General features: G+C 39.9%; 1 protein-coding gene across 1 annotated transcript in view; it reads right to left on the reverse strand.

Moving 5' to 3' along the window:
• LOC115772689 (protein phosphatase 1 regulatory subunit 37) overlaps positions 1 to 14698 on the reverse strand; it is a 58856-nt gene that overhangs the window by 37180 nt on the left and 6978 nt on the right. Inside the window, exon 5 of the mRNA XM_030719084.1 lies at positions 12012 to 12178. Within this exon, the coding sequence (XP_030574944.1) occupies positions 12012 to 12178 (167 nt within the window). The remainder of the gene's footprint in view (positions 1 to 12011; positions 12179 to 14698) is intronic.

Here is a 14698-nt window from a genome sequence, read left to right on the forward strand (position 1 = left end):
TTGGCTTCTCTCAAAATGTAAAGGAGCCCACCCACCACTTTAATCATACTCTGGATCTTGTCCTAACATATGGCATAGAAATTGAAGACTTAACAGTATTCCCTGAAAGCCCCCTCCTGTCTGATCATTTCTTAGTAACATTTACATTTACTTTAATGGATTACACAGCAGTGGGGAATAAGTTTTATTACAGTAGAAGTCTTTCTGAAAGTGCTGTAACTAAGTTTAAGGATCTAATTCCTTCATTATTATGCTCTTCAGTGCCATGTGCCAACACAGTGCAGAGCAGCTACCTAAACTCTGCTCCCAGTGAGGTTGATTATCTTGTCAATAGTTTTACATCCTCACTGCGTATAACTTTGGATACTGTGGCTCCTCTGAAAAGGAAAGCTTCAAATCAGAAGTGCCTGACTCCGTGGTATAATTCACAAATGCACAGCTTAAAGCAGATAACCCGAAAGCTGGAGAGGGAATGGCGTCTCACTAAATTAGAAGATGCTCATTTAGCCTGGAAAAAGAGTTTGTTGCTCTATAAAAAAGCCCTCCGTAAAGCTAGGACATCTTACTATTCATCATTAATTGAAGAAAATAAGAACAACCCCAGGTTTCTTTTCAGCACTGTAGCCAGGATGACAAAGAGTCAGAGCTCTGTAGAGCCGAGTATTACTTTCACGTTAACTAGTAGTGACTTCATGGATTTCTTTACAAATAAAATTTTAGACATTCGAGAAAAAATTATTCATAACCATCTCAAAGATTATTCTTCATGTTCGGCTGTTTTCAGCACTGCTGGTATTTGTTTAGACTCTTTTGCTCCAGTTGATCTTTCAGAGTTAACTTCAATAGTTACTTCCTCCAAACCAGCAACATGTTTATTAGATCCCATTCCTACTAGACTGTTCAAAGAAGTCTTTCCAATTATTGATGCTTCAATCTTAAAAATGATCAATCAGTCTTTATTAGTTGGCTATGTACCACAGACCTTCAAGGTGGCTGTAATTAAACCTCTGCTTAAAAAGCCATCACTTGACCCAGCTGTCTTAGCTAATTATAGGCCAATCTCCAACCGTCCTTTTCTCTCAAAGATTCTTGAAAGAGTAGTTGTAAAACAGCTAACTGATCATCTGCAGAGGAACGGTTTATTTGAAGAGTTTCAGTCAGGTTTCAGAATTCATCACAGTACAGAAACAGCATTAGTGAAGGTTACAAATGATCTTCTTAGAGCCTCTGACAGTGGACTCATCTCTGTTCTTGTCCTGTTGGACCTCAGTGCAGCTTTTGATACTGTTGACCATAACATTTTATTACAGAGATTAGAGCTTGCTATAGGTATTAAAGGTACTGCACTGCAGTGGTTTGAATCATATTTATCTCATAGACTCCAATTTGTTCATGTAAATGGGGAGTCTTCTTCAGACAGTAAGGTTAATTATGGAGTTCCACAGGGTTCTGTGCTAGGACCAATTTTATTTACATTATACATGCTTCCCTTAGGCAGTATTATTAGAAAGCACTGCATCAATTTTCATTGTTATGCAGATGATACTCAGCTTTACCTATCAATGAAGCCAGATGACACACATCAATTAGTTAAACTGCAGGAATGTCTTAAAGATATTAAGGCCTGGATGACCTCTAATTTCCTGCTTCTAAATTCAGATAAAACTGAAATTCTTGTTCTCGGCCCCACAAATCTTAGAAACACGGTGTCTAACCAGATACTTACTCTGGATGGCATTACTTTGGCCTCCAGTAACACTGTGAGAAATCTTGGAGTCATTTTTGACCAGGATATGTCCTTCAATGCACATATTAAACAAATATGTAGGACCGCTTTTTTGCATTTGCGCAATATTTCTAAAATTAGAAACATCCTTTCTCAGAGTGATGCTGAAAAGCTCATTCATGCATTTATTACTTCTAGGCTGGATTATTGTAATTCATTATTATCAGGCTGTCCTAAAAGCTTTCTGAAAAGCCTTCAGCTGATCCAAAATGCTGCAGCTAGAGTACTGACAGGGACTAGAAAGAGAGAGCATATTTCTCCCATATTGGCTTCTCTTCATTGGCTCCCTGTTAAATCTAGAATAGAATTTAAAATTCTTCTCCTCACATACAAGGTCTTGAATAATCAGGCACCATCTTATCTCAAAGACCTCATAGTACCATATCACCCCAACAGAGCACTTCGCTCTCAGACTGCTGGCTTACTTGTGGTTCCTAGGATACTTAAGAGTAGAATGGGAGGCAGAGCCTTCAGCTTTCAGGCGCCTCTTCTGTGGAACCAGCTTCCAGCTTGGATTCGGGAGACAGACACCCTCTCTATTTTTAAGATTAGGCTTAAAACTTTCCTTTATGATAAAGCTTATAGTTAGGGCTGGATCAGGTGACCCTGAACCATCCCTTAGTTATGCTGCTATAGGCCTAGTCTGCTGGGGGGTTCACATAATGCACTGTTTCTCATTCACCTTATTTACTTTGTTTATACCCCACTCTGCATTTAATCATTAATTGATATTAATCTCTGGCTCTCTTCCACAGCATGTCTTTCTCTCCCCTCAGCCCAACCGGTCGCGGCAGATGACTGCCCCTCCCTGAGCCTGGTTCTGCTGGAGGTTTCTTCCTGTTAAAAGGGAGTTTTTCCTTTCCACTGTCGCCAAGTGCTTGCTCATAGGGGGTCGTTTTGACTGTTGGGTTTTCTCTGTATTATTGTAGGGTCTTTACCCACAATACAAAGCGCCTTGAGGCGACAGTTTGTTGTGATTTGGCGCTATATAAATAAAATTGAATTGAATTGAATTGAATTGAACATGTGTTCGGTATGTTAACGTAACATTAAGTTATTCAGATAACCATAGCATAAAGAACATACTAACAAGTTAACCAAACCATCAATCCATTGAATTCTTCATCCTCGGTGTCACTTCTAAACAATTCCGTACACTCCGTAGACGAAGCGCCGCTTCCTCTTCTGTGTCACGTTAGTCAGACTCGTCGTCAGCTGCAGTTCCAATTATTCCAGCCTTTCTGAATCCCAACAGGATGGTTTGGTTGTCACTGAAGCCCATGTTTTCTTGATCCATCCAATGACTTCCAGGAAAGTTGGGTGGCGCATTCTCCCAGTTGCCGTTAAGCTGTGCTCTCCATCCATCATCCACTGCGCCCACAGGTTACGCAAGACTGCCTTAAAGCTCCGGTTCACGGAGATGTCAAGTGGCTGGAGTATTTTGGTTCATGTGTTATAAATGTCACATATACGTTGCTCCGGAGTATAGGTCGCACCCCCAGCCAAACTATGAAAAAAAGTGCGACTTATACTCCGGAAAATACGGTACTTTGTTTTGTATATAATCACAAATATACCAGGGTTTACACACATTGCAATGTTTGCCTCTCCTCCTGCCCAACATCAACTCTTCAAAGATTTTGACTTGTTCGCTACAGATAATGACTGCTGAGTGTACAATGACACCATAAGGTGATCCTTTAAACCCCAAGAGAAACAAAAGGTGTCTTTGTTTAATAGTTACACTGATTCTGCTGATTATGAACAACAACAACAAAAAAAAAAAACTGGTGACTTCACTGATTATCTGAAAACTGCATTCAATTCTATAGGTAGATGTTGCTGGCCCAGAGCAAAGATAGTGAGGTTGACTGTCTTGAAATTATTTAAACTTCTTTCAACCCGTTAGGGCCTCTGTTTACTTCCATATCAAGCAGAGGATGTGTGGGCATTGAAAAAACACAAACCCAATGAGCTGATAAGGCCCACTTTTTAAATCCAGTGACTGTGCTGCTTTTAAACATTAACTCAATTTAATCTCCATAAACAAATCGGTTCCTACTGATTGCCTGGGACAGAACACATTAAATGATGATCAACGCAGGCCAGTATTAAGCTGCAATCCCCACTGCTGCCCCCTGGATGGACTAACGTGAAGGAGAAGAGAAACATGTCTGGCAGTGATGATGTCTTGAAAGGAAAGGAAAGCAAAAGGCAGCAAACAGCCAACGCAGAACTCCTCAGCCATTATGTTTTCCCTCACTCTGTCAGTCTCCCCTTTCCACCAGAGCCCTGCGCTGTGTTGAAGGATTCTCACCTTATCATCCACAGAGCCTTAGTGTCTGGAGTTTCGCCTTCAGTCACTGACTTTGGTGCCCAACCGAAGAAGATCATTCACCACTTCCTCTCCTGACATCCCCTCCATACAGGGATGGGATGATCGATTCATGAGAGAAAAAAAGGAGGGGATTTTGGGACAGTGTGTGTATGCTGTGAGAGTTAGAGGGGCTCTCACTTTTGAAGGTGGTTGAAGTCTTGCCAAGATATTTCATATTCATAGTTAAATATTCAACGCGCATGGTGGACAGGGGCAATTTCTGCAGTCAGCCCACCATCCAAAAGTGAAAGGGATGTGGCTTGTGGATGAAGGGAGCTAGAGAGATAGACACGCATGGGGCTTCATGGTAGTCAGATGAGAGGCTGCCAGCTGCTGATGGGTGACTGTTTGAGCGTGGCGCCTCAGGACATGCCCGTTGAAAGCCGATCCGATCTGGTACCCCCACTTATGCAAAGTTTATATACATATGCATACATATCAATTGCAGAACTTCCAATGTTTTGGTCATTATGCCAAGTTGTTTGAGCGAGCATCTTGCATGTCTGAATGGGGAATGTGGACCTACTGGGCTATGACCACTGAGAAAAGCCTCCTCTGTATAAAACGACCCTGTGGTTCTTCAGAAATGTAGAATTGCATTGACTGGTGTGTGTCAACAAAAGCTGCTAAGTGAATGAAGTTTTGATAAGACAACTTACTTTGATGCACTGAAGGTGTACATCACTCATCCCAGTGAAGACAACTTACTATCCCCTGTAAGGCCAGTGATTATATCTTAAAAGCGTCAGCTCACCCAAACTATGAATGGCAGTGTGCTCTAGGAGTAGGCAAATACTGTGTATGGTGTGATGGATCTAGCTCTGTTATCACCTGTTGTTTAGTGAAATCCCATTGTAAAGCTTTAATTGAGAAAACTGAGTGTGTGGAAACTGGAAGAGGGGTGGAGTTTACTGAGAAACCAAGGGACACTGCACATTCATCGTAGCATTGTCAATCACAAGCAAGTGATAGGGTCATTACTCAAACAGTGTATTACACATTATTTGTTACTTTTTTAACAACTAATGCATTCCATCACCTACACTACTTACTCCCAGGGTATCTCACTAAATAATTCATCACACTAATCGTTACATTATTCTTGCATCACTCTGTAACATGCCCTCAGATACAGCATCACATAATTACCAGGCAACAATATAAAATTTAAACTACAAGCCCACACACTAACGTAGCACCATCACATTTGTGCCCTTTCATGCCATAAATATAAAAGTAATCTTCATATCTCCTCAAAAGTTGCAGACAACTTGCAAAGTTGCATCTGAACAGGACACACAGGACATTGTTTTTGGAACAATGTCCTTTTGGACAAATGATGACCAAAGTGGAGAAGTTTGTGCTGATAATGCTGTGTTTGGTTTTTGCCAAATGTGGCATTGTGCATTATGGCCAAACCTCTTATACCAGCTGTCAAGCATGGTGGGGGAGGGGTGATGATTTGGGCTTGTTTTGCAGTCAACTGGGAACCTTGCAGTCACTGAGTTGAACACAAACTACCCTATAGATTTAAGTATTCGGGAGTCAAATCTGAGTCTTCTGTTTTACATCTAAAGCTTTTTGGAAAGTGGGTCATGTGACAGGACAGTAATCCCAAGCACAGCAGCAAAACTACAACAGAATGGCTGAAAAAGAAATGGCCCAGTTAAAGTTAAGACTTCATCCTGAACTAAATGCTGTGGCAGGACATTAAGAGAGCTGTGCATGATCCCAATGAACTGAAACAATGTTGCAAAGAAGGCAGGTAAACCATGTGAGAGACTGATAAGTTCATACAGAAAATTATTACTTCAAGTTATTGCTGCTAAAAGTGGTCGTACAACAACACTCAATCAGGAATGACAGGCCTGCACAATCCTATAAAATGTTTTTGTCCATATTAATTAATTTTCACCTGTTTGAAACACCTACAATGAAAATACATTGAAAACGGGTGGGTATTAACTCAACCCTACCAGCACTAACCCCAGACGGGTTAGCAATGACTTGGTAGATATTAAGAGGTAAAGGTTTAAGTAAATCTAAGGACTATTACAAGGAAACAAATGAATGCACAAGTCCCTTGCTGCATGTCTTTGGAACAATTAACAGCAGGTGGACATGCAAAAGCTGTGTTATAGTTTGACTGTAACAATATGAGCACATTTTAAAAACTAGCATTTCCTTGTTTTCACCTGAACTCCTGACTAGCAGCTTTCAAACACCTCCGCTCAGTAAGCAGCTAAAAACATATCCCTTCTTTCTGTGATATCACAGGTCACACCTCTTATTTTGGAAGAGTGGGAATGATTAAAAATGACTAGGAGATGTGTTGGGTTTTATTCATCAAAGAGCTTCACTTTTCTCTCTCATCACACCCTGCTGGTCCACGGAACCGGGACAGGAAGTCACTCCACTCCCTTCTGGCCTCAGTCCAGACCGATTCAAAATGGTGAACCCCCCCAACTACACATCTAAGTGGTTATACTGCACCCCCAACCCCAATCTCACACACAAACATGCACACACAAGCATACACACATACACACACGCTCAGAGGGGCTAATTAAGGCTTTAATATGCAAATGAGAGCCGCAGTAAATTACACAGCTGGCAAATATGCCTGTTTTTGCCTGAAAATACATCACGAGTGCAGCAAGGAGTGTGTTGTTGCAGTTGTTGTTGTGCTTGCAGAGAGACAGGGGATTGCCCCCCTACCCCTTAGCAACTCCAGCACCCCCCACCCTCGTCTGCTGGAGAGACTCATCCAGCTTTGTCCCTTTCAGAGGTATCATGAGAAAAAAGTCAACTGCACACGTAGTGTTGCATTTTAGTGAGGACAAAACTTAAGTTTAAATACACTGTTGACTGATATGAAACTGAAATCAACCAGCCAGTATTTGAATTAGCATGTGCTCCCTCCCAAAACTTTGTGTAACGGATAATTAGCTTCCATATATATATATATATATATATTTTTCAAATTTACTGTTTTACAAAATAGCAGGAAAAAATAATACAGTGCATTATTATTTTTTTTAGTTAAGATGCCAAATCACAGTTATTTTCCTACATTCCTGAACAGAAACACGGGTTTTAGTGGTAGGACGTTATGCTGGATTTACTTCTCAGAGAAGTCTGGCGTGCCAGTTCATATTTGGATATAAAAATGTAAATTAATTTAGTTGTTTGCCTAATAAATAACAGTATAAATTTTAGTTTTAAACAAGTTTTTGTAAAATATTTCAGTTTTATTGTTTTCATGACAGCTGGTCTAAAACCAAGAAAACTATATATTTATGCTGTCTCAGATATGTGAGCTCTATTGTTCCATTTGGTTCCAGTAGGTAAAAGACTGATCTGGGAGCAGACTGAACCCTGGTCCCTCCAGCTTTTCCAAGCCATTCCCTGCTGCCCTGTGAGGCATTGCTGGGAGGTTTGTTCTGCCTGGTTGCTGTTGTCTGCCTACGCACTTTATTCCCCAGAGCAGCAGTGTCATCATGATGCGAGCTGAAACCTGAGTGCTGACTACATGCATGGTCAGGCTGTCCTGTCACCTAGCTACCCTACTGGGACTGACCGTGACAGGAGGGGTGCCCAAAAACATACCCAGAGACCTTTTTGTCTCACACTAGTCTCAAAATAAGAATCCACACGCCTTCAAATGGTGCCCCCCCTGCGCAGTACATTTCTCCCAGCAGTCTCTCCACAGATCCTAACAGGCACATGTATTTTTTCTCAGATGTCACTCTTGTAGCTCTCACATTCACAGCAATGTGATCCAAAGCTAGTCGCTGAACTAAACTGAGGTGTGAACAGTCAACATTGTTGGATAAAGTGAACACAGCTTTTCACAGTCATTTATCAACAGCCGGCATGATTGTCATGTCTCTTTATGGCCATTCAAAGTCATTACAATGGGAGAAACTACTAGATAAACAACATAAGCATATGTCTCGAAAGAAGAACTTTATTGATTGTTTGAACTGATTGTAGTCTCAGATGTTATTGATGGCTTTAGTTTAGTTTTATTGAGAGAAAATAAAACTTTCCCTTGTACTAATATTACAGTTATTACTTGTATCCCACATGTTGTGTTTTGCCTGGATAGCGATCCAGTGAAAAATAATAGAGTAATGCCAAGTTTAAACTTTTTTTAGTCTCATGTCTGTTAGAATATTTCTTCATTAGAGGGTCTACGTGTGACTCTGTGTAAGAGCCATTGCCTAATTTGTCATAACTTATCGAATATTGCTATGAAACACAAAGCACAGCTGAGCTTGATGCAAATGTTTTTCATGCATTTTCTGTCAAACCAAAGTCTGGGAGAATTTGAATGTTGGACCTGATGATTGTTTGCAAATGAGAGGTTAGACTAACAACAAAATGACTGCAATTTTCCTGCTACTATCTGTGGCAGATTTAATTGAAAATGAGCCTGTGATTGAACCAAAAATTTCCACCTGCAAATGGTGATAGATGAAATATTAGGCAGGGCACCGAAGTCTTTAGGAATTAGTGGGTGAAAACAATACATTTGCATAAAATTTCATGGCAATTTGCCAAAACAGGTGCAAAGATATTTTAATACTTCAGGAGGACTGTATATACTTTACTGTATATACTGGCTACTTAACTGTAATCTACTCAACTGTCTCAATGTGAACATGTATTTGGATCAAACACTGGAACAACAGGATAAAGGTTTAACATCAATATGAAGGTCATGCAGTCTGAATGGCATCTCTATGGAATATCTTTTATAAAGGGTGGGATTCAGCTTAACAAAATAATAGTAAAATGGGGTTAAACTGCTTCTAGCCTTCCACGAATAAAATATGCTGTCATTTTGGCGTCCTGTCAAAGGCTGTGGGCCTCTTTACAGTCCCACGGGAACTAGTCCCTACTGAACCTCCCTCCTGTGTCCTGCCTTTTGTTCCTGCACACACCCACCACGATATTGAAATTATCACTCAGTGAGACAATAACTCTAACAACTACAGATTGCTGACACACAACATTCAGGAGAGGACACTCTCCAGCGTTATCGCCGAGCTCCTCTGCTGGAGAACAGCTGACAGGATGCACATGTTGGCCAAATCCAAAGCCAAATATTTAAGCATCAAACAGGTAAACATGCTGCAAGGCTCCCTCGTCCAACCTGAGATTAAGGGAGAGTTGGGCAGGGGAAGTTTAGTTCATTAGCTGGGTTAACAGAGTCTCCTGATAAGGATGTATAAACAGCTCCACCTTGTAGTGGCTACAGAGATAACTTGCCCCTTGGAAAAAACTGCTTTCCACTAGGGCCAGGGGTGCATGAATATTTCAAGTGGGTAAATAATTAATAATTAACAGTAAACAGGCCACTGATCAAATGGAGCAGTGTGGCAACAGACATGAAAAATCAGACTCATGTAAACAAAGACGAGAGGACCCAGATTTCCTCCCCTCTTTCCACGTTCCCCTCTCCCCTTTTAAATATGCGCATCTTCGATCGCCCCCTACATCGCCATAAAACCGCACACATACAAGAGACACATGTATGAACACACAAAGTCCATATCAGCAACTGTGACAAATACATAGTGCTGCCATAACCCCCTCTGTCACTCACTCACATTCATGCCCACACTTATTTTCCTTTAGAAGAATGAAATTTTCACATATTCCTTGGCGACCCGGGGAATGTGACTGAGCGAGAACACTTGATCTGGCCACCCACTGTTTTCTGATGGAAAGATTTGCTTTTTAATACAATCATCACTCCTCCCACCTGGATATGCCATGCCAAGACAAATCCCAGCTGTGTGTCTCTAAAAACCACAGAACAGAGCTTAAAAATTCCCTTATTACAATTCCCCAAAAATGTCCCGCCACACTAACACCGAGCAATGGTGGAAATGCTAATCACATCTCTCAGCAGCTTAGAGGAGCATGGAAATAGAGCCGCCAATATGCAGGTTTGTGGTGCAAAAGAAAAAAAAAAAAAGTGGGGAAGAAGAAGATGAAGAAATCCCAGATTTAATGACACACATTCACAGAAACATTGTGGCTCTTCAAAGCTGCTTCTCCAAAATCTGGCACATCTTCCTGCTTGACTTTAGCCAGAGGAGACAATTTATAAAAATCAGACTTAATTGTGTAAACAACATGCAGACAAAAAACAAAAAATAAAAACCACTGCAAACAAAAATAAAACAACTTTGGAAGCTGTGCACGATCGCCTTCAGAGTTAATTTTAAAGTAAGCATCCCCTTCCTTAGAGATTTTAATTAATGCTTTAATATGCAAATAAGTTAGCAGAGATAAAATCATGACAAACAGATGGCAAGTGTGGGTAATTATTTTGTGAATCCAGCAGGGGCATGTATTAAAGTTATGGCATCGTTTTCCTCGGGCCTCTGCAGCCACCGAAGGTAGAGACAGAGAGCGAAAACCCACAAGTATCGCTGATGAACTGAGCCACGAATGAGTGACTTGTGGCTCAGAGTGACAAATCTGTAACCACAGTGAGTCTGAATGTGTCACAACAGACGTAACATAAAGGATAAGGAATCCTCGGTTCACCAATAGCCCTTAATTCTAGATTAGAAGGAAACACATCCTCATTTGAATGTCTGCACAGCTGAAAACCAGCAGGCATTCACTACAGCAGCACCAGTAGCTGCTTCTGTGTATAGGGCGTAAGGAAGGATCAATTTGCTGCCTTACAGTGGATTTATGCTTATGCATTAAATCTACAACATAGGTACATTTGCCATAACCTAAAGCGCACCACCCTAGAACTGTAACTACATGTCAATGCAATGCTACCCACACAATGATGCTGGCCACTAGTGTACAGTAGGTCATTCCAGTCATTTCCATGGCCACAGGTGTATCAAACCAAGCACCTAGGCATGCAGATGGCTTATACAAACATTTGTGAAAGAAAGGTTCGCTGGACATGGATGAGTGCATGAGCAAGTTTGATGTAAAGGAACTTGACTGGACTGATAGAACACCTTTGGGATGAATTAGACTGGAGACTTCTCATCCAACATCAGTGTCTGACCTCACAAATGCACTTCTGGACGAATGGTCAGAAATTCCCATAAACACTCCTAAACCTTGTCGAAAGCCTTCCCAGAAGAGTTGAAGCTGTTATAGCTGCAAAGGGTGGACCGACATCATATTAAACCCAATGGATTAAGAATGGGATGTCACTCAAGTTCCTGTGCGTGTGAAGGTAGACGAGCAAATACTTTGGCAATATAGTGTAGCTGTGAAGACTAAAATCAGATTAAAATATAGCCGCAAACAGCAATAATCAACCTTCGCCAGCCACGACCCAGTGCTGGTGCCAAATGTAAATCCTTCTCGCCAAAGATTTCAGTTGGAGCCCTTGAAACAGCTGCCACATGTCAAATACTGCAGTGGCTCCATTGGCTGCTTTGTATTTAACACATGGGTGACATGGGTGTGATTGACTTTTTCGATTGGGGTGAACAATGTTGTTGAATGGGGTGAATATCTGGGCAACATTTTGTATAATTCAGAAAAAAATAAACTATCTGGTTATTACATGAATGGCACTTTTTTGTCATCATTATGGCAGCATCATAAAATATGACATGGGTGTCATTGACTTTTTTGATCAGGGTAACATACAGAATGTTTTTAAACCAAATTTTGCACATTTCTGCCTGAGAGTTCAGCAGATCGCATTTAGCCATTTTTTCAAATGCAAACAAATGTCTTTGAATCTTGTGAATTCTTAAAGTTACTGCAAAAAAAATCTACTAGTAAACCCTAAACTCTGTTTAGCATAATTACACCCAGAGGAGATGCTGTCCAAGTTGCACCTACCTGCTCCTGTGGGGGTGTGTGGTCCACATCTAGACTGGAAAGAGAGCAGTTGATCCTCAAGGCCAGACTCAGGGCCATCAGGCCTCCCACTTTCACCTCATTCTGACGGAGATCCAGTCTCTGAATCTGACGACTCTCGGCGAGAAACTCAGCAAGCGCCACAGCACCTCCACCAGAAAAAAACAGGTGATGTCAGGAAGATACGAGCTGGACCTGCCACGTTATTTCCTAAACCCAACATAGCACCTCCTGTAAAGATAACTAGTTCACACACTTAAACAGGAACATTTTTTACCTCAAATGTTTAGACACATTTTGCATTCACAGCAGTGCTACAAAAATAACCTTTAAATTGGTTGCTGCTAGTCTTTTTAATGTTCAAAGGAAGGTAATGAGTTCAAATGTTTAATTTGGGAGTGATAAAATAGACCAAAGGTAATTTCTTACAGATCATTGTGTTTACTACTCTTCCTTTGGCTCTTTAATTTGTAGCATTTTCAAGTCCAAATTACAAATAATCTAAATAAAAACATATTTATGCTCAAAAACATGTTTGTGTAATGTCATCTGACAACATAACAGAAGAGATTAACATCACAGTTGTACAAAAGTGATAATTTGCTCTATTTTAAATAAGAATATATATCCTTCTCTGATTAAAAAAATCGCAAGTCATATTCCAGGTGCGGTCTACATTAGTGCTTAGAAGCTAGGACTGATTTATTTTTCAGTAGTTTCAAGTAAAAAATATACCCATTAATTTTAAATGCTGATATCAACAGGGGGTGTATTTGACATAAACCCACAGTCATTTCTTTTTTTTTTTTTTTTTTTTTTACATTTCATTTGTTTTTCAATAATTTAACAAATAAAATAACAGAATTAAATTTAGGTCATGAGTTTAATGAACTGTACCGCCCATATAATTGTATTGGTAGAACAGGCAGCTTTTGACTGTAACAATACATCTGTATACATATATACATATATATATATATATATATATATATATATATATATATATTTTTTTTTTTTTTTTTTTTTTTTTTTTTTTTTTATGTCTACAGCAGATGAAACTGTTGTGGGGGATGGGCCTTGTTTTTCTATAGAAATATATGAGAACTTTTACACTTTCACAATCTAGTGTCAGTTTCAGCTTCAGTTACAGTTACTTAAGCCTGTCTTGATAAAAAATCAGTGCTTCAGGTTGAAACCTGGTTTCTGCTGGCGAGAAATAGCATCCTACTTTTTTCCCTAAAGCTAACTGCTGCCACTAACTGTGTGCTTCAATCTGTGTTATCCTGCATATAATAATGTGGAACTAAATAATTGAAAAGGTCATGAAAAATTGTAATGACACACTGAGTCATGGTCCAGGACTTTGCCCAGCCTTTCTTTGTTTTTTTGTTTGTTTTTTGGTCTTTCTGGTCCTGTTATTATTAAATATCTTCAGTTTGTTTGCTGGTGGTTTATATTCTTCACCTTTTGTATTTCTCTGCTCAGTTTGTTCTTAGTTCTGAGCATTTTGAGTTTGGTACTCTGGCTCATTTTCTCTTCCTGATTTTATTCTCGGTCCTGCTTCTGTAATTTGAATTGCAGTTAATTCCCCGAGTTTGTTTTTCCCGCCCTCCTGCGTTTTGTGTCAAGTCTGCGTTTCTTTTCCCGAGTTCAGTTGCTTCCTGTTTTATTCTCTTCGTCTTTTGTCTGTGCTTTATCTTTACTTTTACATCCCTTGTATTGTTTTCTGAGTTAGGTTCAGCTGTCCTTCCAGGTATTTATCCCCTCAGTTTGTCTTTGGTAGTGCTTTTTTCTTGCTCCACGTTCTCTTGTGATTCCATGTTTTTGATTATTAGCTCCAGCCCAGCTGATGCCTTTGTTTTGTATTTTTGATGACAAGCTTTTTAATAAATCTGCCCTTTGAGTTTACATCCTGTCTCATGAATCCTGTATTTGGGTCCATATCCTGCCCGCCACACCGCTGAGTTGTGACATTAAGCATCTGATGTTTGATTTCTAATCAGCTATATTTTGGATGCAAATATTGCACTTTATATTCCATATCACTTCGTTTAATGATTTAGTTCATTATTATTTTTGCAGAATTTAAAAAAAGAGCGTCTCTCTACGATGTGATGTCCAGAAACCAAAGAAAGTCAGGGACTTTCAGCAACTTCAAGTGATGATGGGTGAAATAACCACTGGTGACACAAAATGGGTCCAGAGTTCAATTTTTCTCAAGTTCTTGGCAACCAATTGATGTGACTTCCAATGAGAGCAAAAGATACCATGGACTGACATATGACATGACAGTGTGGTAATTACGTAGGCAACCGGAGCATCAGGTTTTGCTGGTTACAGAGCAGTTCCTGTGTGGATATGCCTACCTTACATTGTTAAAATCTTCTCCATCTGTAATATTAAAATGATATACTCATTAATAAATCAGTAATAGAGAGTAAAAATATATTTTTAAGTTTATGAAAAGGGTAATTCTGTGTAATGACTACTTATTACTTTGTGTATATTTTGATGCTAAAACATTTTTACATTTTGCAGGATTATGATTTTTACTTAATTGAGGGGCCTAAATACTTGTTTTACCACTTTGTGAAGCTGTTAAGTTCTTGGAAAAATAGTGAGTACCTCCTACCAAGCCCCAAGGACTCAGAATCAACTCATTTTTACTG

Source organism: Archocentrus centrarchus, chromosome 22 (genome assembly GCF_007364275.1).
Source record: "Archocentrus centrarchus isolate MPI-CPG fArcCen1 chromosome 22, fArcCen1, whole genome shotgun sequence".
Lineage (NCBI taxonomy): Eukaryota > Metazoa > Chordata > Actinopteri > Cichliformes > Cichlidae > Archocentrus > Archocentrus centrarchus.